This window comes from Pelobates fuscus, chromosome 4 (assembly GCF_036172605.1).
Source record: "Pelobates fuscus isolate aPelFus1 chromosome 4, aPelFus1.pri, whole genome shotgun sequence".
NCBI classification, from domain to species: domain Eukaryota; kingdom Metazoa; phylum Chordata; class Amphibia; order Anura; family Pelobatidae; genus Pelobates; species Pelobates fuscus.
The window spans coordinates 241,390,556-241,409,551 of NC_086320.1; the positions used below are offsets into that span (position 1 = coordinate 241,390,556).

The following is an 18,996-nucleotide window of genomic DNA, read 5'->3' on the forward strand; positions in this document are numbered from 1 at the left end:
GACAGCAGTGTACCAAAATAGATTAGCCTTGGATTACCTATTGGCAGTAGAGGGAGGTGTATGTGGGAAGTTTAACCTGAGCAATTGCTGTCTTCAAATAGATGACGAAGGGCAAGCAATAGCTGAGCTTACTAGCCATATGGTTAAACTAGCGCATGTGCCTACTCAGGTATGGAAAGGGTATAATCCAAGTAGTTGGTTTGGTAACTGGTATGAGCAGTTTGGAGGGCTTAAGGCATTGGTAGGCGGAGTCATACTGATTTTAATGTTGTGTCTACTCCTGCCATGTCTTATTCCTTTAGTAGTTAGGTCTGTGCAGAGCCTGATAGAAAATATAGCAGAGAGAAAGGCTGCAGCACAGATAATGGCCATATATAAATACGAGGCTCTAAATCAGGGAGAACCAATGCAGGAAGAGGAGTGTTGAGGGATTCACATCATAGAAAAGTCTGCTCTGGTTCATGGTAACCTGAGGTGTATGCAAACCAAGGTTAAGTGATGCCTCAAGTAATTGTGAAATATCAGAGGCATTAAAGGGGGGAATGTGGTGGAATCTCGGTTAAAAAATAAATTTAGTAAGCCGAGATTACCACGTGGCATGTGTACGTGCATATGCTGACGTATCGGTCGGTTGGTTGCACGTGGCAAGATACGATCAGTAGTGTACGGAGCATGTGCAAGAATACCGGATGTAGTATTCCCCTCCTCCATTGTGCTGGACAAGCCATGCGGTCAAGCAGGAAGTTAGTTCTTGTTCGTATTGATTGGTTAAGAGAATGTGCGGGTGGAGCTTAATATGGGAGGAGTTATGTGCCTATATAGGGAGCCAGCACTATTGTCCGGGGCTCAGAACTTGTTCTATTTTGGTGACACTAGTCCCTCTGAGTCCCTCTGAGTCCCGATCGGTGAACAGAATAAAGAATCTCTTCCTTCCTGAAGAAACCTGTGTCCATCTCTCTGTGCTTGGCTTCCGTCAGTTTCTCCGGTATCAAGGGTACTCTGCTACAAATCTGGTGGAAGTGTTCGGAGATAGTGCTGTACTGGAGAATCATCCACTCTACCTTGTGTTGCTTACTGGAGAGTTTTCCCTCTTCCACCCTGCAGAATACATATAGCATTATACTAATTTGCCCATCTCCATCTATAACAAATCTCTATGAAAACTCCTCCTAAATGCTGCAAAGACTTTGATCCCAGTCATCTAGAGGAGCACTTATTTTCCAATGTTCTAACAACTGCTTACTAAGGTCGAGGAAATTTGAACCATTGAGGATTTGATGGTATACTAGAGACATGAGTGTTACAGACCCTGCCACTGACAATTTCCCCATTGCTTTTCTCTCTGTTTTTTCCCCTTTTTTGTCACAACCCAAGATCTGGTTTCAAGCATGGTTTCGTGTCCAAAACCCACGTATGGACTCAAAGTACCGAACATCGGACCACCTTGGTGTGTGATTAATGGATATTTTACTTCCCAGCTTGATTCCAGCCATTCGCATGGTTCAGCACGAATCCTTTGTGTAAAGTATAGGTGGCCGCCATATCGGGACTTTACACGTGTTCGCGGCCATCTTACGCACGAACAGCGGTGTTTGCCAGCAATTGTCTGGAACTAAAAACGGAGACGCAAACAGGCGAACACCGCTGAGTCCTCCAGGATAACGTAACTTCGTGCTGGACCTACCGAACGACCAGCCGTTCGGTAGAAAGACTACATTTTACATGGGGATTATAGCGAACCCTGGGATAACTGTGGATGGGCAAGGGTTTCGTGGAGTTTTAACGTGCGAACGGAGACCGACCGCAAGGCCAAAACTTGTGGAACTAATTTCGGCCAGAAAAGCTGTGCGGTCGGTCAAAACTTTAAAGAGCCATAACTCCCGAACCCTTTAACCGAATGGGCTGGATTTTGAATATGTGGTTCCCCTGAACTAGGACTATCTGGATACCGGATACCGGATTTAAAGCCGTACCCCCTATTTTTGGGGTACATCTAAAACTTGGGTAAAATACTGTATGTGTTAATTATGTTAAATGTTTATCTGAGGGGAGGGGACGTGGGGGTTGTACCATGTAGATGATTGGTGATTTTATGCCTCCCTCTGGGTGTGTTCTTTTTGTATCTGACTGTAATAAAAAGCAGGCTGGGTGTTCCAGCTCTCAGTTCTTGTTTGACCTTCAAATCGCAGCCTTGACTCGTTTTGTGGGCAGAAGGGTATCCTAGCTGTACTATAGCTAGTGGGATTATTCTACATTTTCAGGACTCGTGTTGAATACTAAGGAAAACAGCCTCTCCTCTCCTCCGCAATAGGAATCCAGACTAGCTAAGCGGTCCAGCTCTCAGCAAGACTGAGGGTAACCGTAACAATGGGTGTTACCCCATGGCTAGATTTCCTGCCAGGTCCCTCTGGTTTTAACCCTGCAGCTGAAAACATAAAACTGCTATGTTTACACTGAGGGTTAATCTAGCCTCTAGTGGCTGACAGCCACTAGAGTCCGCTTCCGCGATTCTCACTGTGAACATCACAGTGAGAAGATGCTGACGTCCATAGGAAAGCATTGAGCACATTCGGCGCTGACGTTGGCAGGAGGAGGAGAGGTCACCAGCGCCGAGGGAGCCCGGCGCTGGAGAAAGGTAAGTGGCTGAAGGGGTTTTAACCCCTTCAGCCCAGCGTGAGGGGGGCCATGAGGGTGGTGGCGACTTAAGGACTACATAATGCCAGGAAACAAGTCGGTTTTCCTGGCACTATAGTGGTCCTTTAAGAAGAATTGTCAAAATCCTATCCTGACAACCAATTTATTCTGTTTATTTCATGCAACACTTGATTCTAGTCTCTAGTGGCCTCCCTAGCCACTAGTCTCCTCAGTCACCGTATAATCTTCACCTGCCTGGACTAATTAAGAGACTTCATAAGGTTACACCCTGCTCACAACAGGACATTTACATTGAGAGAGAGAGAGAAGTTGTGCTCTGCTCCTGGCTCTTACTGAGATTTGTTATAATCTGATAAAGAACTGTTCCTAACTCAACTGAATCCTGACAACCTTACTTACCTGCAACCATTTTGATTCATCTGATTCAACCCTGCTTTATATCTAAACTGGACTTTCATATTGTTTTTCCTCCCAACCTTTCTGGATATTACGGACATTATTATTTGCAAGTATCCACAAACACCCTGAATCTACAGTTCTGTTTATAATCTAAAGAGGCTGATCACCTCCATTGCTTTCATAGTTACATAGCTGAAAAGAGACTTGCGTCCATCAAGTTCAGCCTTCCTCACATATGTTGTTGCTGTTGATCCAAAAGAAGGCAAAAAAACTAGTCTGAAGCGCTTCCAATTTTGCCACAAACTAGGAAAAAATTCATTCTTGACCCCAAAATAGCAGTCAGAGGTCTCCTTGGATCAAGCAGCTATTACCCCACTAATTAGAAATTACATCCCTGTATGTTATGTTTTTGTAAGTATTTATCCAATTGCAGTTTAAACATCTGTAGTGACTCTGACAAAACCACCTCTTCAGGCAAATAATTCCATATCCTTATTGCTCTTACTGTAAAAAAAACTTTTCTTTGCCTTTAGATCAAATCTCCTTTCTTCCAGCCTAAATGTGTGACCTTGTGTCCTATGTATAGCCCTGTTTATGAATAGATTTCCAGATAAAGGTTTGTACTGGCCCCGTATAAAGTTATCATATCCCCTCTCAGGCGCCGTTTTTCCAAACTAAACAGATTTCATTTTTTTAACCTTTCTTCATAACTAAAATGCTCCGTTCCTTTTATCAATTTTGTAGCTCGTCTCTGGACTTTTTCTAGTGCCATGATATCTTTCTTTAGAACAGGCGCCCAGAATTGCACAGCATATTCAAGGTGTGGTATTACCAGTGATTTATAAAGAGGCAAAATTATATTTTCATCCTGAGAATTTATGCCCCTATTTATACATGACAAAACCTTACTGGCTTTAGCAATTGCAGATTGACATTGCATATTGCTGCCTAATTTGTTGTCTATAAGAATTCCCAAATCGTTCTCGTGTGTGGTTATCCCTAATTCACTACCATTTAGTGTGTAAGTTGCTTGTGCATTCTTAACCCCGAAGTGCATAACTTTGCATTTCTCTACGTTAAATTTTATCTGCCATTTTAGTGCCCAGGCCCCCAATCTATCCAAATCCCTCTGCAGCAAAGCAATATCCTGCTCACATTGTATTACTTTACAAAGTATTGTGTCATCTGCAAACACTGATACATGGCTTTCAATGCCTATTTCAAGATCATTTATAAATTTTAAAATAGAAGTGGTCCCAAAACAGAACCCTGAGGGACACCACTTACCACTTTTGTCCAGCCTGAAAATTTACCATTAATTACAACTCGTTGTACTTTATCCTTAAGCCAATGTTCTACCCAAGAACAAGAATATTAATCTAGACCAATTTCTTTTAGTTTGGAGACTAACCTATTGTGAGAAACCGTATCAAATGCCTTGGCAAAATCCAAGTAGATCACATCCACTGCAACACCCTGATCTATACTTCTACTTACTTCTTCGTAGAATGCAATTAGGTTAGTTTGACATGACCTATGTTTCATAAAACCATGCTGATTATTGCTAAAAACAAATTATTCCCAATGAATTCCTGAATATTATCCCTTAATAGCCCTTCAAATATTTTCCCAGTTACAGAAGTTAAGCTCGCAGGTCTATAATTTCCAGGCAAGGATTTTGAACCCTTTTTAAATATAGGAACAACATCTGCCTTCCTCCAATCCTCCGGTACAACACCTGAAACAAAAGAATCTTGAAAAATTAAATACAGAGGTTCACTTATTTCCCCACTTAGCTCCTTAAGTACTCGTGAGTGAATACCGTCAGGCCCCGGAGCTTTATTTACATTAATTTTCTTTAACCCCTTAAGGACGCAAGACGGTTCAGGACCGTCATCGGCATTTTTGCGTTGCCGACCGACGACGGTCCTGAACCGTCCTAAATTTAAAATGTACTTACCCGATCGCCGTCGTTCCCCCGGCGGCGATCGGCGTTGCTCCCGGTGTGGGGAGACTGCCTGCAGCCCAGACAGTCTCCCCATGGCGGATTAGGACCCCTGGGGCCATGTGATCGCCCATCAGGGCGACCACATGGTCACAATAGGTGTCCTAGTCTCTGCCTGCAGGGGGACTGTCTGTGCTGACAGGCAGTCTCCCTGCAACTGTAAAATCATAAAAAAATTTAAAGTGAAAGGTAATAAAAAAAAAAATTATTATATATGTGTATATATATATGATATATAGACATATATTATACCTATATAATATATGTCTATATATCATATATATAATGTCATGCTAAGTGTATTTTTATATTAATATGTACATATATTAATATAAAAATACACTTATAATTAATTTACACACGTATATATATAATATATATAATAACTATATATATATTGTATATATATATTATTATAAAATACGAATAATAAATAATTTAAATTAAATTAAAAAAATTAAAAATAATAATAAAAATTAAAAAAAAATTATATATCTATACGAAATGTTATTCTAACTGTATTTTGATATTAATATATATATATTTATATCAAAATACACTTAGAATGAAATTGTATATATATATGTATATATAAATAAATAAAAAGAATACAAACTATTCATATGTCCATATACAAAATGACATAAATAATTATATAAATATACACGTAGACTTCAAATATATAAATATGCATATATATTTAAATTCTACGTGCGTATTTATGTAATATTTTTACATAATTAAGTTATTTTATTGATTGCAATTTAAGGGACCTGCCTGCCAACCCAGGCCAAAAGTCTAAAGAATTTAATTTGCTAGCACTGTATTTTACCCTGTAACGTTCTACGACACCCTAAAACCTGTACATGGGGGGTACTGTTTTACTCGGGAGACTTTGCTGAACACAAATATTAGTGATTCAAAACAGTAAAACATATCACAGCGATGATATTGTCAGTGAAAGTGACTTTTTTTGCATTTTTCACACATAAACAGCACGTTTACTGATGATATAATTGTTGTGATACATTTTCCAGTTTTGAAACACTAATATTTGTGTTCAGCAAAGTCTCCTGAGTATAACAGTACCCCCCATGTACAGGTTTTATAGCGTTTTTGAAAGTTACAGGGTCAAATATATGGGTCAAATATTTTTACATTGAAAATGGCCAGGTTGGTTACGTTGCCTTTGAGAGCGTATGGTAGCCCAGGAATGAGAATTACCCCCATGATGGCATACCATTTGCGAAAGAAGACAACCCAAGGTATTGCAAATGGGGTATGACCAGTCTTTTTTAGTAACCACTTGGTCACAAACACTGGCCAAAATTAGCGTTCAATTTAGTTTTTTACTTTTTTCACACACAAACAAATATGAACGCTAACTTTGGCCAGTGTTTGCGACTAAGTGGCTACTAAAAAAGTCTGGACATACCCCATATTGAATACCCTGGGTTGTCTACTTTAAAAAAAATATGTACATGTGGGGTGTTATTCAGCGATTTATGACAGATAATAGTGTTACAATGTCACTATTGATACATTTTAAAAATATATGTTTTGAAACCGCAATATCCTACTTGTACTTATAGCCCTATAACATGCAAAAAAATAGCAAAAAGCATGTAAACACTGGGTATTTTTAAACTCAGGACAAAATTTTGAATCTATTTAGCAGTTTTTTTCATTCACTTTTGTAGATGAATAAAAGATTTTTCACATAAAAGTAAAAAAACATGTATTTTTTTCAATTTTTCATCATATTTTTTCATTCTTTAAAAATTAAATTACATGAGATTATATAAATAATGGTATGTAAAGAAAGCCCCTTTTGTCCTGAAAAAAACAATATATAATTTGTATATGAACAGTAAATGAGAGAGCGGAAAATTACAGCTAAACACAAACACCACAAAAGTGTAAAAAGATGCCTGGTCGCAAATGTACAACATCGCAAAAAAAGTCCAGTCCTTAAGGGGTTAATAGCTGTAGCAGATTGTCTCGAGTTATCCAATCACAAGTTATTTGCAAGTTTTTTGCAGCAATCATTTGCATATCTCTTGCCATAGGATCCTCATTAATATATACTGAAGAAAAATAGTTATTTAAAATTTCTGCTTTTCCTGGTCTTCATTAGCTAATAAACCCAACTCTGTTTCCAGTGTACCTACACTTTCATTTTTTGTTTATTTAGAATTGATGTACTTTGCCTTTTTGCAAGCGTTATTGGCTTCCTTATATCTTAAATAGGATGCCTCTGATTTGTCTGATTTAAATGCCCTTTTCTTATTTTTACTTCTTATTTTCTTGTTTTACTTCTCTACTAAGCCACATTGGTTTTAATTTGTTTCTTTTACATTTATCATTTTTTCCTTCAACCTGTTATACTTTATCCCTTTTATATTCCTGTTTTTTTACTAATTGTTTTCCTATTTCCTGTATTCCTGTTTTGGGGCATATTGCCTAAACCTCTATTTCACCTTCTACGAACTCAACTGTTTCCCCCCCTTTATCTTTATTATTCCTTTTCTCTGTTTATCTTAGTTCATATTGTTTCCATTGTCTGAACCATGCCTAATAATTCAAATAAGGCACCTGAAGTAAACCCCGGCATAATACGGAAATTACCTAAGTCGAACACACACCTGATTGAGTAACATACGTTCAAATGAACGCACGTGGATACACGTTTCACCCCCCAAAACCATGGCACCCCCCAAAAAAAAAAAAAACACGGCACCGCAAACTAACACACTAAACACAAGCTTTGAATTACCTAGAACACATGGGGCAACATCGCTAGAGGCATGAAACCACGGCACGAGCAAGGCCTCACCACCCAAGGGACCTTTACGACAAAAATGCCAATAAAGGGCTACCACAACATAAACTGAACAGGAGTACACCTCCCTACCCTCCTTTTATCACACTAACTCTTTCTCATCTACAATCTACCAAAGAAAAACACAGGTAGTACACACCTTCACCCCATGTAACACGTAAGGTTTCATGTAATACTGTTAACCCCTTAAGGACACATGACATTTGTGACATGTCATGATTCCATTTTATTCCAGAAGTCTGGTCCTTAAGGGGTTAAAGGACCACTCTAGTGCCAGGAAAACATACTCGTTTTCCTGGCACTAGAGTGCCCTGAGGGTGCCCCCACCCTCAGGGACCCCCTCCCTCCCGGCTCTGGAAAGGGGAAAGGGGTAAAAACGTACCTTTTTCCAGCGGTGGGGGGAGAGCTCTTCTCCTCCGACCCTCCTCTTCTCCTCCCCGTCGGCTGAATGCGCACGCGCGGCAAGAGCTGCGCGCGCATTCAGCCGGTCACATAGGAAAGCATTCATAATGCTTTCCTATGGACGCTTGCGTGCTCTCACTGTGATTTTCACAGTGAGAATCACGCAAGCGCCTCTAGCGGCTGTCAGTGAGACAGCCACTAGAGGAAATAGGGGAAGGCTTAACCCATTCACAAACATAGCAGTTTCTCTGAAACTGCTATGTTTATGAAAAAATGGGTTAACCCTAGAAGGACCTGGCACCCAGACCACTTCATTAAGCTGAAGTGGTCTGGGTGCCTAGAGTGGTCCTTTAACACTTGGTTTAGATGTAGTTGTATGTATTATCAAACAGGTTGAGTTGATGGGCCCTGAGTAGCCATACAGTTATTTTCTAATATCCAGACCTGCGAGTCATACTTATACTTTGAAAATATGATGACATGGGGGGCGTGGCCTGGAGCAAGACCGGAGCAGCCGCATGTCTGAGTAGCTCCGTGCTCCCACGGCCTAATTACTAAGCGGAACGTTCACCTGACAGCGAAAAACCGCGAACCCACTCACCTGCACGATGGCACAACAGAAGGGCAGGCGGAAAAAAATGAGAAAAACAGCTTCTTCAGCGCCCGAAATACCCAACACAAATCCACAGCCACGCTGGAAATAGCGCAAGATGGCGCCGAGGAAGACACCAGCGAACTGCAGAGACCTACGCAGTCTGAAGCACCAGTGACCCAAGGGATCCTGCAAAGTATGCTGGACAGCATGCATGTTAAAATCCAGCACACTTTCCAAACTGCCATAAAAGAAATCAGGGCGGACATACAGGAGTTGGGCACAAGAACCTCCACGCTGGAGGAGCAAATGGCAGACCAGACTGAGGCATACAGGGAACTGCGAGCAGACATGGAGGGGATGCAAGGCAACCTGGAAACCCTGGAAAATAAAATTGCAGACATGGAGGACAGATCACGGCGTAATAACCTCAGGATCCGGGGCATAGCAGAGTCGGTGAGCATGGCAGACCTACATGCACACCTACAGAACCTGTTTAAAACCCTGGCACCTGATTTACCACAGGACTTACTCCTGCTGGACAGATACCACCGAGTTCCAAAGCCAAGGTTTCTAACCACGGACGCGCCTAGGGATGTGCTAGTGCGCCTACATTATTTCCACGTTAAAGAGGACATTATGAAAGCAAGCAGACAACGCCAATCCCTCCCGGAACCGCACCAGAAAACAACAATTTATGCTGACATCTCAGCCGCAACACTGAAGAAAAGGAAGACCTTCGCGGCTGTTACAGAACAATTGCGGCAACATAAGAAGCCATACCGATGGGGATTTCCGGTAAAGTTGCTTGTCTCACATGAGGGTAAAATAACTGCCATCCACACCCCTGAAGATGGCCTAAAAGCGCTCCGGGATTGGGGAATACCGCAACCGACCAACACAGCAACAACGACAAGCCGCAGTGGGCCCGCACCTACATGGCGGAACACGCCCAGACGCAGGTAGAGAGGGCAAATACCGCAGAACATGGCAAGTAACCTAAAGAGACTTTGGGACATTATATGGCATGAGAGACATTTGTAATACTGTGAAAGAGGGTGGGGGCTGACAACTCAGCTACAATAGACACATAAAGGTAATAGATCAACACCCTAGAATTACGGGTTTGACACCAGCCCCTAACTACCAATCAGGCCATAAACAGTAAGGGTGACTAGCTCCTGGAAAGGCGGTTAGGCCGCTACAGGTTTCACACAGAAGTAGAAGCACCAAGCTTCTTCCCCCAGGGCACCTTGGACAGGCGCCAAGCCAGATATATGGCTGTTCTAAAAGTTTTAGTTTTGTTATGTTACTCCCCCGTTTGCCAGCTAGAGAAGGCACGACACAATGACCGCCACCACACCACTCCAACAAGGGTAAGAACCCCCTGTAGGGGCTCAGGGCACTATTCATGTAGGGGGGAGCCACCTGGTTCGAAATGGCTGGGTAAGGTGGCAACCCCACCTATAGACAAAGTAACACCTCAGAATCGGCTCGTACAAAATTACGAACCCCCATGAAAATTTACACTCACAACACCAAAGGCCTTAACAGCCCCGCCAAACGCAGCTTACTACGCCGAGATTTGAAACAAAACACTCCGGAAGTAGTATGCCTACAGGAAACACACTTTAAAACGAATTCCCACTCCCCGCTGTTCGTGCAAGACTACCCTCACCAATTCCATGCAACACACACAAACAAGTCTAAGGGGGCTTCGATCCTTATTAGCAAAGATATAGCATTTACCCTCATGCACCTGGAAATAGACGAGGGAGGGAGGTATGTCATGGTAGTGGGCGACTTCAATGACGTTACATATACGATCACAAACATCTATGCCCCAAACACGGGACAAAGGAACTTCCTCCATAAAATAATCAAGAAACTGGAAACAAAACAAAAGGGGATTAGTGTAATATGTGGGGATTTCAACCACGTAATGGACCCCATGGTAGACTCCACGGCATCACCTTCGGCACCCAGAATGCGACTGCTCACACGACAAAGTAAAGCGCTGCAAAAAATACTACACACACATCACTATTATGACGTATGGCGAGCGACACACATCGGTGACAGGGGATATACGTTCTTCTCCACTGTACATAATTCATATTCTAGGATAGATGGCATACTGGTAACGGGACAACACTTAGGCCACATAAAGGAATGCAACATAAAACAGATCACATGGTCAGACCACGCGCCAGTAGTTGTAACTTTGACTGACCTGTACGACTCCACACACAGAAGCCCTTGGAGACTTAATGCCTCACTTCTTACGGACCCCGAATTTCATAAAAAATTAGAACAAACGTTGCAACACTATTTCGCGGAAAATACAATAGAATACACATCCCACAACACGATTTGGCAGGCACACAAATCCGTAGCACGAGGACTCTTGATCCAAAGAGCCGCAACCCTCAAACGACAGGCGGACACACAACAAAGGGAGAGGCAGAGGGCACTATTGGACCTTACAATCCTAAACCAACGGCACCCCTCAAAGGATCTAAAGAACCGCATTATGCAGCTTACACGGGACATGCACAAACAGGCACTAGATAGAACTGGCCAATACCTCCAGAGACTTAAGGCAACACAATATACTCAAGGCAACAAGGCGGGCAAACTGGTGGCACAGCACCTCAAAACACTTCAAATCAAACGAAAAATAGCACACATCCAATCGGAGGAGGGACACAAGGTCACAGCCCCCAAAGACATCAGCAATGTGTTTGCCAAATACTATGCGCCCCTATACAATCTGGCACATGACACAAAAACACAACAACCACGGCCACAAGCCATAAAACAATATTTAAACGAGATACCAATGCCCTCACTCACACCACAACAACAACTTACCCTCTCCTCTAGTATCACCGAAGAGGAGGTGGCTGCAGCTATCCAGCAACTCCCAACGGGCAAAGCCCCAGGCCCGGATGGCTTTGCTAACTGCTACTACAAAGCATTCAAAGCCATCCTAGTGCCATACTTAACGAACGCCTATAATGAAGCCACCCAACAACAAAGCCTACCCCCCGAAACACTACTGGCTCACATCATCACCCTTCCCAAGCCTGGTAAACCACCCACCTGCCCACAAAACTTCCGCCCTATCTCCCTCTTGAACACCGACTCCAAACTATACGCTAAAATATACGCCCAAAGGCTGGGAAGCATACTCCCACACCTCATTCACTCAGACCAAGTGGGGTTCATAAAGGGCAGGCAAGGGGGAGACAACACCAGAAAAGTGCTTGATATAATGCACAGTGCCCAGCGCTTGAAAGTAGGAGGCGTGATGGTGGCACTAGACGCAGAAAAGGCCTTCGACCGCCTTCCCACCTCGAGGCAGTCCTCTCGGCGGTCAGGGCCCTGTATAACAAGCCAACAGCCCAAGTCTTAAACGCGGGGTTCGTATCGGATCCATTCCAGATAACTAATGGATCCCGCCAGGGGTGTCCACTCTCCCCATTGCTATACGTTTTAGCGCTGGAACCATTGGCTATAGCCATAAGGCAACATGCCTCAATACACGGGGTGACCATAGGGGGCAGGGAATATAAGACAAACCTCTGCTGACGACATAATGCTCACCCTGACACAACCCCAGATATCCCTCCCCAACGTGGTGGAGACTATAATAGAATATGGGCGGCACTCATACTATAAACTAAACATTAGCAAAACCCAAGCCATGGGGGTGGGGATAGAGACAGAAGCCCTTGACAGACTTAAATCAGCCTTCCCATTCGATTGGAGAACGGACCACATCACATTCCTAGGCATCAACATCCCGACCCAAATAAATAAGCTTATGGAAAAAAACTACACCAAACTCTACAAGGAACTAGCGGCAACTCTAGACAGCTGGGAGGGCAAATACTTATCATGGGTAGGGAGGATAGCAGCCATCAAGATGATGCTACTCCCGAAATTCCAGTATCTCCTACGCACGCTACCCATAAAACTACCAAAACACTACCTTCAAACACTACAGAGTCTCCTCACGCGCTTCATATGGGCAAAGAGGAAACCGAGGGTGGCAGCCTCTGTCCTACAAAAAACGATCGATATGGGGGGATTGGGTTTACCACACATCCACACGTATTATAAGGCTGCACATATTGCAGCAATTAAAGCATCCGCGGTGGAAGGGGAAACCCTGCAATGGACAAAAATAGAAGCCCACTGGACGGGAGGGCGCGGCCTGCACAACATATTCTGGCTATCGAGACACCTACGCCCCACACACATAGACCTCCTACCGACCACCTCAACCACCCTGACAATATGGGATGAGACAAGGGAGGGGGAGGGAGACCGAGACAGTATACCAGGAAACGCCCCGATCTCCATTGTCGCGGTGGGGATCCCAACATTTGACCACAGACAATGGAGAAACTGAGGTTGCACCACAATCGCACACCTCTACAAAGAGGGGAAATTAATGTCCTTTCCAGACCTCCAAAAGTTATACATTCTCCCACATAAAGCCGTATTCCCATATTTACAATTGAAGTCCTTCCTTACGGGAAGAGGGTAGAGGGTACGAAACACAACACACCAACAAAGGAGTCCGGTTGAGCAAATATGCCTCTCACCGACACCAGCCACACGCACACTATCTGCACTATACAAAGAACTACAACACGAAGCTTTGGGAGCTGCTATGCCGTTCCAAGAGGCGTGGAATGGGGAACTGGGATACACCCTGACACCAGACAAATGGGAAAGGGCTTTTCGAATCCACAAGGGCAACTCACAGTGCTCAACACACTTAGAAATTATAAGAAAATTACAATATAGGTGGTACATGGTGCCAGAGATGCTATCCAAGATTTACCCAGACTCCCCCAACAGATGCTGGAGGTGTGGGGCTCAAGGAGGGTCAATGGGACACATATGGTGGTCATGCGAAAAACTTACACCCCTATGGTCAATGATGGAAAAAGAGATAGGGAAGTTGATAGGCAGGCAGTGGCCACTCAACCTTGAACAATGTGTACTCTTTATGATCCCCACGACACTAGACAAAATAGAGGAACGGTTGCTCTTCCACATGCTAATCTCCGCAGCAACACTTATAGCTAGAGCATGGAAATCAACCCAAGTACCGAGCAGAGAAAAACTAATACACCAGGCAGACACCAATTGGAAATACGAAATAATGGCCTCCAAACACTTAGCACCACAGAAAAACATTAAACAAGCGGGAGAAAGATGGAGGGTATACAGAGAACGGGTGGAGGGGAATCAGAATCCGGAAACACCAAAGGAGACCGACACTAGACAACACGAGTGGGGGGAAACCAGTTAGGGCTTACAAGCGGACCAAGAACATCTCTAAACCACAGGGATAGACAAGAGCTTAGAACCAAAATGTAGCTACAAGGAGAGAAAAAAAAAAAAAAAGACGTGGATCGTCACAAGCAGCCGCAAAGGCAAGACTCGCACACCCACTAAACACGGCAGGGGATGAGCGCGGAGGGAGACAGCCCTACAACAGAGAGTATCACAAGTTATTGATGGAAATGGTCATTGTGTAACACAATTGTTAATGTTTGTTCCTGCATTAGCCTTTTTCTTTTCTGTACCCTGGTGAGCAGGCGCCGCAAATTAACATGGCAACAAAAAAACAATAAAACTACTTCTCAAATTGAAAATATGATGACATAAGACTTCAATAAAGCTTTCACATATTAAACTCCAGCATAAGTCTCCTGTTTGACTTGCTCAGAAGCATGACCAGAATACATAAAAGTGGCATGTATTTTATTGTAGTAATTTTAGTATTTTGTTTGTGCCCATTTTATTGTGGTTATATAATATTTGTGATTCAGTTAACATTAGACTGTTATTTGGCATATCTATTTCCATTCCACACTAAATTTATTATTTAAAGAAGACCATTGAATTCCAGTGAACAGTTGTTTTCTTTTGCACAGGGTAAAGATGAAACTATTCGAGTAGTGTCCATGGATAAAGATTACCATATAGAATGTTATCATTGTCAGGTAAGAGAACTCAAGTAACAGCGGGTTTCTTCATATTTACCCCATTGATTCTATAAAGGGACATTCAACTACCCAAATAGAAACAAATCACTTTTTAGTAGATATACCACATTAAAAACATGTACATTTTATAATTGGGGGATATCTAAAAATCAGGCAAATCTCTTGTCTGAAGCCTTTGCTAGGCCTCCCTTTTTAATCCAGACAAACTTTCTGGGGCTGTTTAGTTATAGATTTCCCTTCCCAATGCAGCTCAATATGGAGGGGGGGTGGTGGTGGTGGTGTGGGGTGTGTGTGTGTGTTTCAGACCCCAAAGTTCACTTGTCTCTCTATATATTTATATGGAAGGCTGGGCCTGTAGTTGTGAGAGGAGCATGACTTCCCTACTTAAGGATCGCCAGACCCCTCCTCATTACCGTTGTTGGTCTGGCGATTTGCATACCTGGTCTTCCAGCTGCAGCAGATCGCCATTTTGCTTACCTTTCCTCGCGGATACCTTACCTGCTTTTAGAGTGTCTGCCTGCTCCTGGTTCAAGTTTTTCAGCTGTCCAACGCCTCCAGGATATTTCCCCTCTCCTCCGGTCGATACCACTAACTGTCTCGAGGCTGCAGTAATGACCCTGTCACAGGCGCACAGCGTCATCATTGGCCAACTCTATTCTCATACTTACCTCTATTTCGTATGCCTTTCGCATAGTCTTTCATTCACTTCCATACGAATGTACGGTTCGGTAGTTTAACTATGTTACTACTTGTCGGTTCTTATATATTGGCTTTCGTGAGGTTGCTTTCACCCATTCGTCCTTTAGTTCGTAAGCACGAACGTTACTTACGATTTGTACGACATGTCTGTTCTAGTGTTTGGTTATACTGGAGAGTTTGGTTGTTATGTGGCTATTTGCTCCTCTTTGGGGCCGTTCATATAATTACAGCCGAATGTCTGATTATAGTAATAGGTATTCCTTAAGTCCATGCAGACATTCGTATAATTGTATGTATATGCTTGCTAGCCTGCTGGCCCCTAGAGGCCATAGGGGAGTACTGCACATTTTACATTTCTGATCTAATACCTTCTGTTTAAATTTAGATTGAGCAGTGCATTGTTCCTAGATTTTGTTCTGCCTATTAGATATGTTATAACAAGCTGTTTTATATGTTGCCAGGCTTGAACCTTCTTTTTGGCTGTGCCTCTGAGGATCTTTCAAGTCTCATAGGTTCTGGTTGACTCAGTTTCAATTGTCCAACTCGCTTTAGGTGGGTCATTTTTGTCAATTAGTAGTCAGTTATGCTCTCTTGAAGGTTCTAATATTGGTGGTATTATATATTACAGATTGAAGTCACTCTGCCATAATCTCCTCTCTTTCGATTTCTACAATTTCACATTGGTTAGTGGTTTAGATTTGTCTTGGGGATCCACGATCTGACCCTCACTGCCCAGATAACCTAATTGTTCCTTTTTATGTTATTAGGTACTAGGCCCTACTGGTTATACTACCACTTATGATTTGCCTGGTTCATTTTAGGCCTAGTCTATTGGTTGATAGGTATTCCACATTATTGTGTTTTGTTTTTTTGCTATTTACACCTTCCTTCACTCCCCATCCTGCAACTGACACTAGGGTAAGACTTTGTCTACTGGCTGATAGGTTTCAGAGTCCGCTTATTTGTTTTTTCTGGCCTTCTTGCCTTGTCTTAGTGGTCCCGCGAGGCCAACACCCATCCTCATAGGTACTCACACCCAACAGCCACCTCATAGTTAGTCGCTTTGCCAGGTGGTATAGAGAGGGTCTCCCCCTGTTACTCCCATGCTATCTTTTGCTTTACTCGTCACCGAAAGGCCATCAAGGAAGTCAACCCCTTCAGGACTCATGAGTTTAACCGGTTTATCATTGATAAATCAACGGTAGAATACAATATTTCTGGCAAATGGTTGCAAGATATGTTGGGTTTCAAATGCAAACATGTAGCTGTTAGCATACATAGGAGCCATTGCCGCCCTCAAAGATGTGCCTGATATCTGTTGGTACCAAGAGTGTTCTAAAATAGTTAGATGTTAGGACTATCTCCAATATCTCTAGTACATACTGCATGGGGGGGCCATGGTAGACTGAAGAGTTTTGTAGCACTTACCGCATGGCTTCAATGCCTGCATCGTGTGGAATTATTGTGTACAGACTTTTCACATCACACGTCACTAGGTGAGTGGTGTCGTCTGGTAGAGTAATTTGGTCTAAGTTTCAGTAAATCAGGTGTATCTTTAATGCATGTTGTTAGCTTCTCAACCATACTTTTAAACAAAAAGTAAAGCCATTTAGCAAGAGGCTCTAAGACCCCCACCTATGAGACTATAGGCCTATAGTGGTCCATTTTCTCATGGACCTTAGATAGGGTATAGATGATTGGCGTTTTTGGTGTAGATTAGATTAAACATTTCTGTAGATCCTCAGAAAGATAATTGGCTTCAAAGCCTCTCTGTATTATAGAAACAACTTGCATGATTAAATTTGTTGGGTCACCAGACAATTTCTTATAGGTATTGGTGTCTTGTAGTTGAGATAGGAGCACTATAAAATTAAATATAGAATACACTGCCGTACAGATCATGTGGTTTACAAGTTCACTTGCCCTTGTGGTCTCATCCATGTTTGAAAATACGCACTCTGTGGGAGAATTAGGGGACACAGGTCCAGTATCTGGCTTGCCTATAGAGATGGCAAGTCGGACAAACCTGTGGCCCATCACCATCTCTCGACACTTAGATGTGTTGCAATTGATCACAAAACATTGTGGATCCTTGAGTTGAATACAGTGTCCCCCAATGGACTTAATGAAAAGTGTTTATTTTTACCATTCCTTCAATGATTATATTATTGCGTGTTGACATTTATTTACCTTGCACACTAAAATAATTGTGTGTATATATAGACATTTAAATTTTTATTACTAACTGTATTGTATGTGTTTGCTTTATTGATTTATTTACATCTGCTATTGTTTACTTTTTTTATTTTTTATTTCCCTTACCACCCCTACTAAGTGGCTCATTCTATCTGATGCATTAAATTGCTATTAACTTTTTTTGTATCCCATAAGTTTATTTGCTATTTATTGCACGGTATTTGTCCACTAGGCACTTGTGCATTTTTTATTGGATTCTAGCTATCTAGATCATTAATCATAATCATAATTTTCTGCACAACGTACTTAATGCACTTTATATTGCACACCTTACTCAAATAACTTTATATGCAATTGATGTCACCCCTCCATATAATTAACACATCATCGATAAATCTATGGTAGAATAAAACATTTCTGGCAAATGGTTGCAAGGTATGTTGGGTTTCAAAAACAAACATGTAGCTGTCAGCATACATAGGAGCCATTGCCGCCTCCATAAATGTGCCAGATATCTGTTGTATGAATATTTGAGACATTTTGTTGTCTCCCTTTACACTACTCATCATGTTTTAAAATTATGGATTCGTCTCGATTGTAGGTTTTTTGCACTTCAGATGCACTGTTTATCGATTTCAGCACCTTTAGCACTACCACTTTAACATTTGGGTTTTTATTCACTTTATAATTTGTATGAATGTATATTTGTATACCTTTTGATGTTAGGCTACGATATTTGACAATGATCTATGCACAATTCTTTATGCACTTGTATGGGTAAATCGTCTGTGACATGTTTTTTAATCTATAGATTAATTTGAACTATTACTGTTTGTGCAAGCATGACAGCATGCTTATAATTTTGAAGCCTTTTGCCACTGGTAGTCGAAAGCTGCTTAAATCCGTCTAATGGGGTCGGCATGATGCGGTAGCTATGGAGACGCCGTCCAACACACGCAACAGATGGGCGGAGCCTCCTCAGTGCCGTGTGGAGCAGGGATCTCCCTACATTGTCAGCAGGCGTAAGGGCAGCCAATTGCTGACTAGCATCAGCAGTTGCCCTGGCAGCGCAGCAATGACCGAGACACTCTCTATGGAAGCGGTCCATAGCTCTGACGTCTGGGAATCACCCAGATGATTTGATGTGTGCCCGAACTCTGGAGCAGCCAGCCCA

General features: G+C 42.4%; 1 protein-coding gene across 1 annotated transcript in view; it reads left to right on the plus strand.

The window, feature by feature from the left end:
- LIMD1 (LIM domain containing 1) overlaps window positions 1-18,996 on the plus strand; it is a 331,045-nt gene that overhangs the window by 284,467 nt on the left and 27,582 nt on the right. The window contains exon 8 of the mRNA XM_063450621.1: window positions 14,856-14,924. Within this exon, the coding sequence (XP_063306691.1) occupies window positions 14,856-14,924 (69 nt within the window). The remainder of the gene's footprint in view (window positions 1-14,855; window positions 14,925-18,996) is intronic.